This window comes from Penicillium angulare (assembly GCF_028827245.1).
Source record: "Penicillium angulare strain IBT 27051 chromosome Unknown utg000004l_segment0_segment0, whole genome shotgun sequence".
NCBI classification, from domain to species: domain Eukaryota; kingdom Fungi; phylum Ascomycota; class Eurotiomycetes; order Eurotiales; family Aspergillaceae; genus Penicillium; species Penicillium angulare.
In genome coordinates, this window is record NW_026623163.1 from 2126218 (window position 1) to 2140942 (window position 14725).

The 14725-nt window shown below is 48.8% G+C and overlaps 3 protein-coding genes across 3 annotated transcripts; all 3 read left to right on the forward strand.

Annotated features, from left to right (window-relative positions):
* Nucleotides 1-1357: 1357 nt before the first annotated feature.
* N7478_004740 (UNC45-central domain-containing protein) lies at nucleotides 1358-3966 on the forward strand (the record flags this gene model as incomplete). The annotated part of the gene is made up of 2 exons (XM_056920954.1): nucleotides 1358-1438; nucleotides 1534-3966. 2 exons carry the CDS (start codon nucleotides 1358-1360, stop codon nucleotides 3964-3966), a joined length of 2514 nt encoding a protein of 837 aa, XP_056778991.1.
* A 1718-nt stretch (nucleotides 3967-5684) lies between these two features.
* On the forward strand, nucleotides 5685-9512 carry N7478_004741 (glycerophosphocholine phosphodiesterase; the record flags this gene model as incomplete). The annotated part of the gene is made up of 4 exons (XM_056920955.1): nucleotides 5685-5820; nucleotides 5906-8737; nucleotides 8796-9196; nucleotides 9297-9512. 4 exons carry the CDS (start codon nucleotides 5685-5687, stop codon nucleotides 9510-9512), a joined length of 3585 nt encoding a protein of 1194 aa, XP_056778992.1.
* Nucleotides 9513-10538: 1026 nt separating this feature from the next.
* Nucleotides 10539-12342, forward strand: N7478_004742 (uncharacterized protein; the record flags this gene model as incomplete). Its single annotated transcript, XM_056920956.1, has 3 exons — nucleotides 10539-10976; nucleotides 11097-11663; nucleotides 11716-12342. 3 exons carry the CDS (start codon nucleotides 10539-10541, stop codon nucleotides 12340-12342), a joined length of 1632 nt encoding a protein of 543 aa, XP_056778993.1.
* Between the last annotated feature and the right edge of the window lie 2383 nt (nucleotides 12343-14725).

Below are 14725 nucleotides of genomic sequence, written 5' to 3' on the forward strand. Positions count from 1 at the left end.
TTGAAGACACACTGCATATTTCGAATCAACAGGGCGTGAAGATCATCCAATTCCGTCCTGTGCTATGTCATAAATGATCTTGTCGAGTTAAAATAATACTTTATTTGGCCCAATCGATCCGGGCTAGTTCTCTTGGCCAGCTCTCTTGGCAATTCAGCCTCGATTCTTACTGAGATGATGTTATGATCGGCGCGAGAGCTCGACCCTAGATGTGATGTACATCAGGCATACTATAGTCGGCGTCCGGTTCCGATTCCGGAGGATCTTAGAGGTTTCGGCTCCGCACTTCGCCGGTTTGCAGTATATGGGTATCTACTCCGTGCAGTATTTGGCGCGTAGAAGGGCAAAAGAAACTCGTCCAATAATTCTTGGAAGTTGGTTTAATTGAAGCGGAAGGGTTTCCCTATTCGTCCTTTCCGACCCCGTCAGCTAAATAGTTTGCTAAACTCGGCGCCGGGGCCACCCACCCACTAGTCCTTGTTCCAATAGCCATTGGACCTATCACGGCAAGTGGAGAGTAAATAGTTAGCTACGCTGAATAGAAGATACTGACTCGGCGGCGGGATAGTCCTCGAATCAAAATTGAATGAAAGCAAACGAGACGCGTTCCACATACTCGGCGCTCAGACCTTGGACCTTGTACCGCGTTAAGCTCATCCTGTTGGGAGGAGATGGGGAACGGAGGGGGAATCAAACCGGGGAGTATGGAGTACTACACCTGAGGAGATCGACGGGTAATCTTTTTTCTTTCTTTTTTTAATTCAAAGAAACCAATAATTTTGTTGAACGTTATATATAAAGATTTAATTTAATTCTAGAAAACGCCTTGTAAGCTGACCTGCATTATCAGTCAACGTGATGGAGGGGAGAGACGTGGTTGGGTCTTATCGGGGCGATTGATAATGGGGATTGGGTGAGGGAAACGGAATTGATACGCGCTGGAGAGACAGAGAGAGGGGGGAGACATAGTCATCACGGTAATCGTAGTCTCTCTCCTGCAGCTCATACTTCCAAGACTCCCCAAGAGCCTCTTGGCCCTATTTTGTGTTTCATTCATTTTTCCTATTGCTTTTTTCTCCTGAAACCGCCCATTTCTTCTGATTCTCGGCGTACGTGGCATTGAACAAGCTGTGGGAAGTCAAATACAAGAGTCCACCACCTTTCCCTCTCCTCCGCCTTCTATTCCACACCCCTCCCGCTCTCCCGCACTCCCGCTCCCCGAAGAGAAAAAATAAGTGATCGTTCTTTTTTTTTCTGGAGTCGGTTTCAACGGTCGCCACCCTTTGAAAAAATTCCATCTACACCAGTTTTAAATCCATCTTGTCCTCGCAGCGTGCTGCTCCTCAGCAACCCTGCAATGGTCTCAGCAACCGGCGAAGAGCGCGCTGTTCACCTGGCACGGGAGGCTGTCGAGTTGGTCGACGCTGGTCACCGAGAGGTACGTAATGCAGTCACTGGAAGAGCAGGAGCGCAATCTGCAGCAAATCCCCCGAGGCGCAAGCAATCATCTAATCTAAATATACGTTGTTTTAGGCGGCATCACGGAATTTACGCGAAGCACTCTCGATCGCCCCCGAGAATCCCGATGTGAAAGCGGCTTTCCTCAAAATTCAACAGGAGGAAGAGAATGACCACCAACTACTAGATCTCTGTCGACGTTACACCGTCCATCAGGATGAGTCCGCCGGGAAGGAAGCTGCAGCTTACCTGCGCACGGATGGCTTGAAGCCACCGGAGACTATTGCATTGGAATCACTGAAACTTCTACTCGGTCAACGGGCTCATGCTCTCTCCGAACTTCAGGACGAAATTATCTCCGGACTCGTTCGCCAGAATACCAGTGTTCGCCAGCACTTTTCGAATCAACTACAAATTTCCGTAACGACTTTTTTCGATGAAATTTACGACCGAGGTGATGGAGCGGCGGTGTGTCTGGACACAGTGGTCTTGGACCCTAGCGTTTGGCCTTCGGAGGATACAAGAGCACATTGCGAGAGTGAACTGTTTCAATTGTTCCTCGCTAAACTGATGGAATCGGGCCACGATTTAGATGGTCGATCCTTGAAAGGAATTGCTAGGCTACTTGCAGTTGATGGCGAGAGTCTTAAACATCTAGTCGACGATGAAGGGTTCGAAGTCATTCTGACCTCCCTCGATAACCGGCTACCCTTGGAACTTCGCAGCCAGGCTACATTGGCCACAGCGAAATATCTTGAAGTTGCAGGCGAGAAGGGCGAGAAACAATTCTCGAAGCTAATCGCCGCTATGATTGGCAAAGGACGCTTGGATGACTACGTCGTTGCTTTCTCCGCTGTGTCAGCTGTTTTCCCTGTCGTGCCTACGGCTGCAGCCAATGTCTTCTTGTCCGAGGAATTCATGGACGCGGTGACACCGTTAGCAACTCGTGATGCGAAGCGCAAGAGGGTGGAGGTCTCTGTGCTTGAACTGTTGAACGCTGCGTGCATCAGTCGCCCTTGCCGTGAAGCTGTATCTAAGAAATTCTCCGAATGGTTATCTCACACCCTCACGAATGGAAGCGATGAGGGATCCGAATTGGCGGCAGTGATCCTTGCGAAGATTGGAGCATCGGAAGCAATTCAGCCTTCTGCCGAGAACGGTAAGGCCCAGGTCGAAGATGATGGTGTGTCTGACCTAGTACAACGGTTCAAAGGACTGATGTCAGGAAATAAGACTGCGAACATTTCTCACGCCATTGAGGGCTTGGCTTACTCGTCTGTCAAGCCGTCCGTCAAGGAGCAATTAGCCCAAGACCCTTCGTTTTTGCGCGACCTGATCAGCGCATTGAAAAAGCACACAACCGACTCCTCCGTTCTCTATGGTGGCTTGATGGTCATTTTAAACATCACTAAATTCCTCCCCAACTTGTCGGAGGAGCAAAAGAAGATGTCCCAACTGAAAGATTATGCCGACGCGTCTACTGGTAAGGCTCGAGCTCCCCCTGATTCTCGCGAGGAAGAAGATGCCGTGCTTGCTCGCTGCGGTGCCGTTATCGATGCAGGCGCCATGAGCCTGTTGGTGGAATGTGGCCGGCTTGCCATGCTTTCAATCCATGGTCTCACTGCTCAGATCTTACTCTCCCTAGCCCGGCGCCAAAAGTCACGCGGTATCATGGCCCAGCAAGGTGCGGTCAAACTATTACTTGGCATGTCTATTCCAAAGCAGGGCAATTCAATCGTGGTCACTGAGACAACACACAACGCCTCCCATGCTTTGGCCCGAATTCTTGTCTCAGTCGATCCTTCACACGTATTCCCGTCTTCCGGATTTCCCCAAGTCACATCTGCTGTGCGCCCATTGTTATCTCTTCTTACTTCACCTGAGACCGCCTCTTTCTCTTCAGACCAGCCCCGTGACCTGCTCGCAGTGTTTGAAAGTTTGCTCGCCCTGACCAATCTTGCCTCCTATCCTCACGATGAGACACCGGCCGAGCTAACTGTACGAGAGGGCTGGACAGCTATAGAGGACCTCCTCTTATCCAGCAATCCACGTGTGCAGCGGGCTGTGTGCGAATTAGTATGCAATTTGATGACCTGCGAGTCCGGAGTTGTCAAATTTGCAGACGGATCCAAACGCGCTGGTCAGCGATTGCACATTCTTCTTGCTCTGACTGATGTGGATGACATTGCGACTCGTCGTGCAGCTGGTGGAGCGATCGCCATGCTGACGGAGTACGATGCTGCCATTGCAGCGGTGTTGGACCGTCCGCGAGGAGTGGCTTTGCTCTTGGGATTATGCCAAGAGGGTGATGATGCTCTTCTCCACCGGGGAGCGGTGTGTTTGCGCAACCTAAGCTGCGCATCTGGTGACATCGGGTCGCGCGCCAAGGAAGCCGTCCGTACCGCGGGTGGTATCGAAATCTTGACCGCTTGTATTAAGAAAACATCCAACCCGGCGGTGTTACAGTCCGCAGTGGAGGCATTGAAATCGCTGGTTGAGCACCAGTAATTGCTTGTCTTGACTATCTTTTGCATTTATCCATTCCATTGGAAACCCAGTGGCTTTGAGTATGGCTTTTTAAGAGGAGTGTTCGGTGGATTATGATGTGGATTTTGGGGAACACGACATGCAGTGGAGTTTGATTCTTCTTCTTTTTTTCCCCATGCCAATGCCAGGTATTGATATTGAATATCTTTTTTATGTCCCTTCATGAGCACATGGCCGGTTTAGCGATTTGATTTGAGGTTTTTTATTTTCACCTTTTTGCTTCATTTTTCTTCTTTTGTTACTAGTGTTTTTCTTTTCATCTGGGGTTCGCCTGTTTCTCTTTCGGGCATTCGGGAATTGTGGCGTTTATGAGTATTCTCCTGGAATGGCGCAGAAAGATTTATGACCAAGTATTGGGTATTTGTATTTGCTATAGCGATAGAATATGAAGTATGAACCCAGCCAGGGCTATCAATGATATTCTTTACTCTGTATATAGTACTAGTAGTGTGGCCTAGACGTGTTTCCCGGGGAAGTCACAAGTCATGTTCTTTGGGCAGAAATGGGCAGATCCCTCCTGCATCGGCTCTTGTCCCCCTCTCTTCTGCATCACCATTTCTCCCTTTGACATCTCTCCAACTTGACGTGGATCTAGAGATCGTCTGGAGTATGTGCCAACCATGAAGAATGTTGGGCAAGACATGGATGACGAAAGACCAATCATAAGATGTTACTATTGGCTCCCTAGACCCAAATCAAACCATATCAGCACCAGCACTATCGGATATTAATACTAATACCAAGCGCCGACTACCGACCGGAGGCCGTGGCGTCCCAGATGTCTAGTCAGATGACCTCAGCCATGCTGCTTGATTCTCTTTCAGCGGTGGTGATTGGTCTTGAAGAGGATTGATCCAGGGATCCTGGTCTTTGGCCAAATTCCTCTGCGACCAGGGAGTTATGAGTTACCCGAGTGATGTATCCGGAGAGATCACGAGATCATGAAATCGTGGAGAAAGGAAGAAAAGAAAGAAAAAGAAAGAAATAAAGAAGATATTTGGGTTAGACCCTATTGAACCTTGTTGGAAATTGACGATGGGGCCAAAACAGTGATGTTCTCTCTGCTATCTATAAGTAGCATCCTTGGAACCATGGAGCTCAACCCCGCGGATCGACAAATCACCGCTTCGTCCGCACGCACACGTTGAACCCGTTCGATCTCAATTCTTTGCTCTCCCTCTTCCATCATCTTTCTCCCTGCCTCGTGGGCTTCCTATTGAATTCTTAGTTGTTGACCTCTTCTTCCTCCTCTCCATTCCTTGCCTCCGTTTCTCTTTGAGTTTCCCAATTCTCACCGCTTCATTGCCCCAGAGTAAAAAAAACCAGAGGTACAGTTTCTTGCCTTTACTGAGCTTAACCAAGCTTGACCTTCTTCATTTCTTTACCTTATTACCCAATATCTCCCACCCTTTTCTACCTCATGGCGTCATTATCTCTTCCCTGTGTGCGTCCGCTCACCTGATCACTTTTCCTTCGTGACAATCCAGGTTGGACCTTGAACGCATCGACCCTTAATTTCGTGGTGGGGGATTCGGGTGCCTCGGGTGGCAAATCACAGACCTAGAAAAAGAACAATCCAAGAAAAGAAGCGGTGGAGAAACAGAACATCGTGAGATTTACAATTTGGAAAGGAGTCAACTTTCTAATTGCAGAGGAAACACATACATATTCTGTTCAAGATGAAATTTGGGCGCAATTTGACCCAATTCACTGTTCCTGAATGGAGCGCCTCTTACATCAAGTACAAAGCATTGAAGAAGCTCATCAAGTCAGCGACCGAGCAGGTTAAGGCGGGACAAGAGGCGGATTTGGCTGGTAAGGATGATCCTTATACTTTCCCCCATGTTGTACAGCGCAGCCTTCTAACTGGATGCACCTTTTCTTTGGCCTGTTGGTATAGGTTTCTTCTACAATCTCGATCGAAATGTTGAGGATGTCGATTACTTCTACAACAAGAAGTATGCCGACTATGCGCGCCGACTGAAATTGTTGGAGGATCGATATGGCTATTCCATGGAGGGTGTTCATCCTTTGGAGCCGGAGGACCGACATGATCTCCGCGAAGCCCTACTAGACCTGCGCTACCACCTTCGCCGCTTACAATGGTATGGGGAAGTCAATCGTCGTGGATTCGTGAAGATTACCAAGAAGTTGGACAAGAAGCTCGGCGCTCAGGCTCAGAAGAGCTACCTAGAGACGAAGGTTGATCCGGCTCCGTTCGCTTCTAATGCGCGGGCCATCAAGTCCCAGGAACGCATCAATGCCTGGATGGCTGTGATTACGGATCAGTCTAAGGCGGAGGAGAAGCTGGCGGATGATGCTAGCTCGACCCACTCTGGTCTTTCACTGAAACGGGGTGCTGCGAGACCTTTCCTCAATCTTCCTCGTAGTGTTTTGACAGATGTGGATGATGCCTTGAGAAAGGATGATGTCCATGTTTTGTTGGAATTGCTTGAGGTTCTGAAAAATGCCTCCGATGAGGCGGGCGAGGGTATCTTCCCCAGGGTGTTGAAAACCCTTATCCAGCGCGCTATTTTGCATCGTTCGCGTTCTTGCTTGACAGAGCTTATTAAACGTGTCGATACCCTTGAAGAAGACGATGATATCAATCGGCGTAACTGCCTTCATCGTCTGGTTATTTCTATTGGACGTGAACTGCCAACTACTGATTCCGAAGCAGCTGCGTCAATGGTGCTGGACTTTCCCTTGGAAACTTCTCGCTTTATTACACCGGCTGCACCTCCGACTCTGCAGCCCCCGCGCTCGGTGGTGAAGGAGGAGCACATGCCTCAGCAGCTTGGTCGTGAAGATCCAACTGTAGTGGTTCTGCAGCACTTGCTTGATGAGCTTCGCCCGAATCAACGGGAGGCTTTGATGGCCAAGGATCTCTCCGGTCGCACTCCATTGCATTATGCGGCTCAGTATGGCTTCAAGGTTGTCTGCGAAGTGATTATTGAGCATCTCAAAGCCTGGGAAATGTTCGATATGAGCGAGGGAATTGACGGCACACTGTGGCAAGACAATGATGGCTGGGCTCCTTTGCATCTCAGTGTGGTCGGTGGTCATCCAAAGACTACACGGTGCCTTTTAGAATCCGAAAGTGACCAAGATCCTTCCACCGAAAAGGAAAATCAGATCCGCAGGCAAATTCACAAATCCAGCGCCGTTCTGGCTCTGGCAACCAAGGCTAATTTCGTGGATATTGTCCACCTTCTGGTCGACGCTGGTGTTGACATCAATTACCAAGATGAGCAGGGTGAAACTGCCTTGCACGTTGCAGCTCGATTTGGACATGATGAGTGTGCTCAGATTCTTCTTGACGGTACCGGTTATCAAAAGGCCAACACAGAGCTGGCGGAAAACACCTATGCCTGGACCCCGCTCTTCATCGCATGTGTGGATGGTAACTTGAACGTGGCCAAGCTATTGGTTGATGCTGGTGCTGATTTGGAACGATTCGATTCGTCTGGTTGGACCGCTAAGGAGCACGCCGCGTTGCGTGGCCATCTTGATATCGCACGGTGTCTGGCCGAGGTAAACCCTGGTCCTCCTGCGGTTGAGCCTTCACTGTCAGTTTCATCCCATAGCCCTCCTCCGTCTTCGTCGCCACCTGCCCAGTCCTCCATGGCCGACCGGCGATCAAATGTCTCTGGACCTACCTCGGGAGGCAACGGAATGCGGAATACTACTGAACCTATCAAGACCTTTGGACACCGATATCTCACCGACGAGTCCATGATCCTGGTTAGTCTTGGAACCATGGATATGCGCAGGCCCCTGGAGACCGTCAACCTGGACCGCATTCCCATGGAGGACGCCCATGCCACTCAACTGGACACTGCCTTGTCTTTGGTCGTTACTGCCAGCAGCGCCCATGGAGAGCCGGAGGTGATCGATTTGCCGGTCCAGGATAACATTTCAACCGAGCCAATCGTTTTTCACTCTAGTGATCCCAGCAAGGTCCGTTTGCTTTTCGACCTTGTGCCTACCTATGCGGGCTCAAAGGATCAAATTGTTGGTCGCGGTGTTGCACTTCTTTCTAGCATCAAGCAGACCGTTGGTTCGCAGCGAATCAACCTGAAGGGAGACTCCACCGTTCCTATCGTTGCCGCTAACACTCTAGATGTTATTGGATCCGTCACCTTTAACTTCCTGGTGATCACTCCTTTCAAACACCCCAACATGTCCATTACCGGCAATCAGACTTACTGGCGCTCCATGAGCTCTACCATGGTCATTGGCCACCGTGGCCTAGGAAAGAACATGGCTAGCCGAAACTCCCTTCAACTGGGTGAGAACACCATTCAATCATTCATTGCTGCGGCCAATCTGGGCGCCTCCTACGTCGAATTCGACGTGCAGCTTACAAAGGACCACGTACCTGTCATTTACCACGATTTCCTCGTCAGCGAGACGGGCATCGATGCCCCTGTACACACCCTCACACTCGACCAGTTCCTAGAACTCGGCAAAGGTCGACACCGCAGTGTCTTGCCATATGCCGTCGACTTCCAGGGCGACGCAGGACTCCCACCCCGTCAGCGCTCAATGTCCGTCGGCGGCTCCGAGTACGATCCAGCCGAGTTAACCGAGAAGATCAAACACACGCGTGATTTCAAGAAGAAGGGATTCAAGGGTAACACCCGCGGCGAACATATCCAAGCTCCCTTCGCCACATTGGAGGAACTGTTTAAGAAAATCCCCACACCTGTCGGGTTCAATATCGAACTGAGTGAGTTTCAACCGCCCTCTAAAGAACAGCTACATAGACGATCTAACCTGATCGCTAGAATATCCCATGCTCCACGAGAGCGAGGAGGAAGAAATGGATACATACGCCGTTGAACTGAACTCCTTCGTCGACACCATCCTGACAAAGGTCTATGACTTGGGCGATGGTCGTGATATGTTGTTCTCCAGCTTCAACCCCGATATCTGTCTCCTTCTATCCTTCAAGCAACCCTCTATCCCCGTGCTCTTCCTTACTGATGCCGGTGCTTCACCTGTCGGTGACATCAGAGCAAGCAGTCTCCAGGAGGCTGTTCGTTTCGCTTCCCGCTGGAACCTCCTCGGTATCGTCAGCCAGGCTGAACCTCTTGTTCTATGCCCTCGCCTTGTTCGCATTGTCAAGGAATCAGGCCTCGTCTGCGTCTCTTACGGTGCACTGAACAACGATGGTGTCAGCGTCGACGTAAGTTAATGCCCGCCTCCCTCTTATACCCTATACTCCCCTCATACCTCGTTTCACTTATTTGAATCTCCTTTTGCACCTCTTTACTAACCTCCACTAGTACCAAGTTGCCGAAGGCATTGACGCAGTTATCGTCGACTCCGTCCTCGGAATCACCAACGGGCTCATCCAGCGCCAGAACAAGGGTGAGCAGACACCGGGTTCTTCACCAAACCCCGCTCCTGTCGGCGATCAAAGTGCCATCCGAGTTCCTATCCTGGAGAGTAAGCGTGGAAACTCTGGTTTGAATGGTCATCCTGCTACTATTATTGAATAGTGTCACTTTTTTATCTGACGACATAAATAACTGCATTTTATGTCCATAGTTGCATATGTTCTCTTCCCGCTTCAACAGCAAATATTAGATCGATCTTCTCTCTCAACTTCCATTCCCGAATTCTGTATCATGAGTGCATCCACCATGCTCTGTAAGTAAATTAAAAGTGGGGCTTAAGTATCTAATCTTCTCATAGACGTATTGGGTGAGGGCTTTGTAGAGCCCCAGGAACACACGGCTCTTCTTTACTTCACGTACCTTAGGGCCTTAGGCCTGCCCGAGAATTCATTCATGCAGAAGTTCATCCATGTGAGTTGATGCTAGGTTAACTTTGACTGATTCAACCCAATTAGAAAGAAATTTATACATCCTACCTGTTTGAGCTTATAGAAGCTCAGTGCCTGTTAAGTTGGCTTCATAGCTTCCGTGATATGTGCCCTACAAACTTCACATGAGAAGTTCATGCAAACCAACCCGTATCACCGTCCCATGTCACTGATCATTACCCACTGGCATGTCACTGACCTTACCCATGTCACTGACAGTTCCCGATTAGTGTCTGGTTATAAGTCGTCACCCTGGTTATAAAAGGGTTCCCTTCCTTCATTTCCTTCTTCCCCCTCTTCAACTCTTCCCTCATCTTCCAAGTCTCCCATCCCAAGCCTGCTGACAGAACCTTGCAACTTTGCACGAAGTTCAACACTCTGCAAGCTTCCTTCAAGACTTCATCTTGTTCTCCTTCCGTTATTCATCTCCTTTCTCCATTTTCTCTGTGATCCCGACGTTGGAACCTGAGTTTGGACTTTCAACTCTTGACTTTAGAAGCCCGGCTTGTAGTTCTGCCCTTTGGATCCTCTGTCACCGTTCATCTCCTTAACCTCTTCACTCTCTTGAGACCAGTCATATCTTGTGACATATTCTTCTTCTACCTCGTGGGATCAGCTGTATCCCTCTTTGATCGCCTGAGACCAGCCACATCTCTTGTGATCCTCTTTTCCGACCTTTGAGTTCTCACCACCCGTCACGATGTCTTCGTGTTTCCCTTACGTGGAACCGGTTTTCCAAAACCTCGAGCATTACTACCAATGGCGTAGAACTGGGGACTATTTCTACGAACTCGATCCCAAAGAACCGGAACCCGATGTCAAAGAAACACGACACGAGTTGACTCAGTCCGAGGTCGAGTTGCGCAAATCCCGTCCTGGCATCCCTATCAAAATCCCCCTTGAGATCGCACGAATGATCAGGAAATTCATCCCTGATTTGGAGATCCAAGACCTCCTCAACTTACGTCTCCTCAGCTCCTCCTTTTGTGTTGCAGCCACGGAAATTCTCCACGAACAGATCTTCTTCTTGGATCGCTCAAGGGAGAAGCAGAACGAGCTTTGGGGGGCAATCAATGGTGAGGACGAGGAGGCCGAAAGGAAGATAAGGGCACTCGTCGTCGAGTATCCCAATATCCCGGTATGTAACGCACACTTCACTTCAATCCTCACTCAATGCGAACAGATCTCGGGGTAGATTCTACAACAACATTCATTGGACTTAACTCGGACACGACTAACTTTTTTTCTCCTCTGTTAGGGTGGATGGGAAAAATCAACCGCTCTTGAAATGAACAATATCAACTCCATGTACCAACTAATGAGGGAACATGTCATTTATCTGACGTGTCTCAAGCGACTGACCATCCATATTCGGCCTCCCAAAGGCCTGGGACGCGGACGCTGCACGTGGGAGCAGCATGAGAAGCATATTGATCTCGTGCTGGAAGAGGTCTTTCATTTCCTGAAGGCCCTGCCAAACTTGGAGTCTTTAACATTCAAGACTTTGCCTTCTTTTGCAAGCTTGCCCGGCGATGACATCGTAGCGGAAGAGCCAGAAAGGGCGATCATTTGGCCGGCGGACCCAGAGCCGCCCGCAGATTATGATCCGGAAAGAGATTGCCTTCCAAAGTCCGTTGCACATCTTCCGAGAACCCGTGTGAAGTGCCCTCTGATTGCAGGAGTGGATTCCGATGAAGCTTTTGCAAGGTGGCGTGCTGGCGATTATATCCATGATCGCTACTCAAAACGGGAACTCAAGAGACACGGTCTCAAAAAGCTCAAGCTGGAGCTTGTTGGCTCGGGCGTTTGGCCGATCAAATACGAGGTATGATATCCATACTTGCATATTTTAAAACATTCGTCTAATTAATATCTAGGAAACACCTGTGGTTCCTCGTTTTGAATACCCTCCTCCCTACATTCCTTCAATCGGCAGCGAGGTTCTGGAGTCTCCGACGCACTGGATTGTGCCATTGCAGGACACGCTGAGGGAATTGTCGATCCATTGCTATGGGCTGTATATGTATGACATGACATACAAACCAGGACCGTCCCGGCACGAGAAAGGTCTCAATCTACCTTTCCTGCCTAATCTGAAGAGCTTAGAATTACGCGGCAACATCTTCACTTGCGATGAGTCTTTCAACTGGATCCTCTTGCATGCCAAAACGCTCGGGTCGATCAAGTTAGACGACTGCGCTATTCTATATAGCCGTCAAATAACAGATTATGAGACATCGGAAGACAAGGCCGTCTTGTTCTTGCATGAGGAGGGCGGCGAATTGAGTCGACCCCATACGAAATCAACCATTCTCGATGGGCCCACTGGTTTGAGAAATTCGGGTCGAATCTTCCTTGTTTACGCTCCTTCGCGTTTGGCAGCAGTCGAGTCCGTAAATGGGGCGAATTTCATCTCAACTTTCGGTCAGAAATGGAAGGACCTCCCGCGGACGAATGGCCGGAGTTTTTGCATGGTGTGTTCCCTGATCGGTATTTCGCCATGAAACCGGTCCTACACAATCCAAAGAGTCGGTGGTCCTCTATGATCAATGACTTGTTCTTCCGGGACCAGGATGTTCCTGCTGAGTATACGCCGGAGCCTGATAACGATGAGCTGGATCGGGATGCTCTGTCATCTCTCCTTGAGAGGCTCAATCTGTCTGTGGACCGGAATATGCAGTCGAAGCATGCTGCATACACGATAGATCTTATCGGATATGTAAAGTGGAAGTGGTAGCATGGCTACTCCGCGTATCGTGCTGAGCCCTTTTCGATTTTTTTTTCTATTTTGAACTGGACTGTTTGTGTTTGTTTCTTGATGACCAAAGGCTTGGTTGAACAGGCATATGGGCTTTTTCTCTGTTCATTCTAACGTTTTCCCCCCGACGCACATGCAATTTTATAGTTTTTATTCAAACGTTGAAGTATATACATGCTTACACAAGTCTAGACGTGTATTTCCAACCTGTTGTTTGAACCTGGACATCAGAACCACCACATTCAAGTTCAAGGCCTCACCTTAAGGAACCATTGGAAGAAAGAAATACCTCCAAACTGTATCAACCATGCGATTTAGACAGTCCCCAGTCTCTCGGACACAAATCACCTTCATTAAATCTGACCAGAGCCCCTTCAACCTGAACTGATGTCATCGCGGCCGACTGTCGATCACTACCTTCTTGGCAGCTCGAGCCCAGATTCAATGACCCGCTTGACTTGCCAAAGAAAAAGACGAAGCTCCTCAATACAGCCAATAAAACCTCCCGTGAACTTCCCCGGGCACAAACTCCGCAAAGCGTCAGCACTTCCCCCCCCCCTTGCCCGGACGAGCGTCGATCCCGCGAGCTTGCGAGGCTTTTACTCCGTTCGAGATCCAAGCACCTTTTCTTCTCCATCTGATTTACTAGTCGAATGGAGGCAACAGCTCAGGCAAAAAAAAGATCATCGTCATTTCGCAAGTTGCTAGTTGCAGACCTCAGACCTCGGGATGTAGCTCGCTTGCTGCATACTTAGTCCATGGTACCGAGTGGATGGGAATTTATTTAGTTTCTTTTTATTTTGGTTTTCGAAGATAAATTAAATCCAAAATAAATCAAACGAATTTCATCCTCTTTGTTTCTTCTGGGGCGAAAAAATAATTCCAAATGCTCCACGCCTCGGAAAATCCGGCCTGGTGGTCGTATGAAAGAAGTGAAAAGTTTATTCGAGTCTGCGACGGAGTACCGCGGAGGAGTTTTGAGCGTCCGGACTCGGTCTATACACGGACTCGGATTATACATGGTGGTCGGATTTATGCCAGGTGCCAAGTAGCTATGATCTCTTTGTTGCCACTATTATTTGTGTTCTTACAGGTACATATATCCGGAAGTTAGTTCGCGGCGAATTTATTTTTAACTTTGGAACTATAAGGCATTGGAGATCTGAGTACGGAGTATCGAACACCACCATCAACAACGAATGGGAGTCATTTTGAACTCACAAGTCGTTTTTTCGGAATGCAGATTATCCGGATACCTGCATTATACCTTGAATCATGTAAAATGTACACATTCAGTTTTATGTCCCGAGTCTAGTCTAATTCCGTCTAAGTAATTGTTTTTTTTGACCACGGGAAGGAATCCTTCTGAAGATGCCCAGGTGCAGCAGGATTCATTCATATTCAGGTGATTAGCACAATCTTAATCTTGCGGTCAGTTACGAACACGATGAGTAGACTCCACAGCCTAGTATTATATTTGCAACAAGCCCAACGCTCAATAGTGCAACTCTTTTGGGAAAACGCGCACTCATGCCCCTACTGGGAAAGGTGGAGGCATGGATAAGTCATGAAATGAAATCCGGACTAACTGGCCTATCAGCGGACGATCTCGAGCTCAGAAACATGGGGGCTATCTGAGTGCCTAATTAAATCAACCCGGGCGCGACCCGAATGAACGGCCGAGGATGCACATCCCTGTCTGTGGAGACCTTGACAGGCGTGTCCATTGAACTGGGCCTCTTTTGCCCCATGGCAATTAGAGGGAAATTATAGTTACACTTATGTCGGTGCCCCTCTTTTTGTACATTAGTGGCTTGCAGGTAAAACCTGAGGTGCCAGTGTTGGTTTCTAATTCTAGGCATTAAAATAACAAATAATTAATTAACTTGTGGGTTTGGGTCGAAATCAAGTTTTTCGACAGAACTTGATCGCCCTCCAGGGCCGGCCGAGTCCAATCAACGCATAGATCACGTATTCCTTTTTGGGTTTAACCGTGTAGCTATGCATATGGCTCAGGCTATTATTGCATATTTTGCTTACCCCGTTAATCGTACTTATGATAATATTAGAATTTGGGGGCCATGCGGAATAGCGATCGCGGTGAATCCACGAATTCATGCATTGAAACA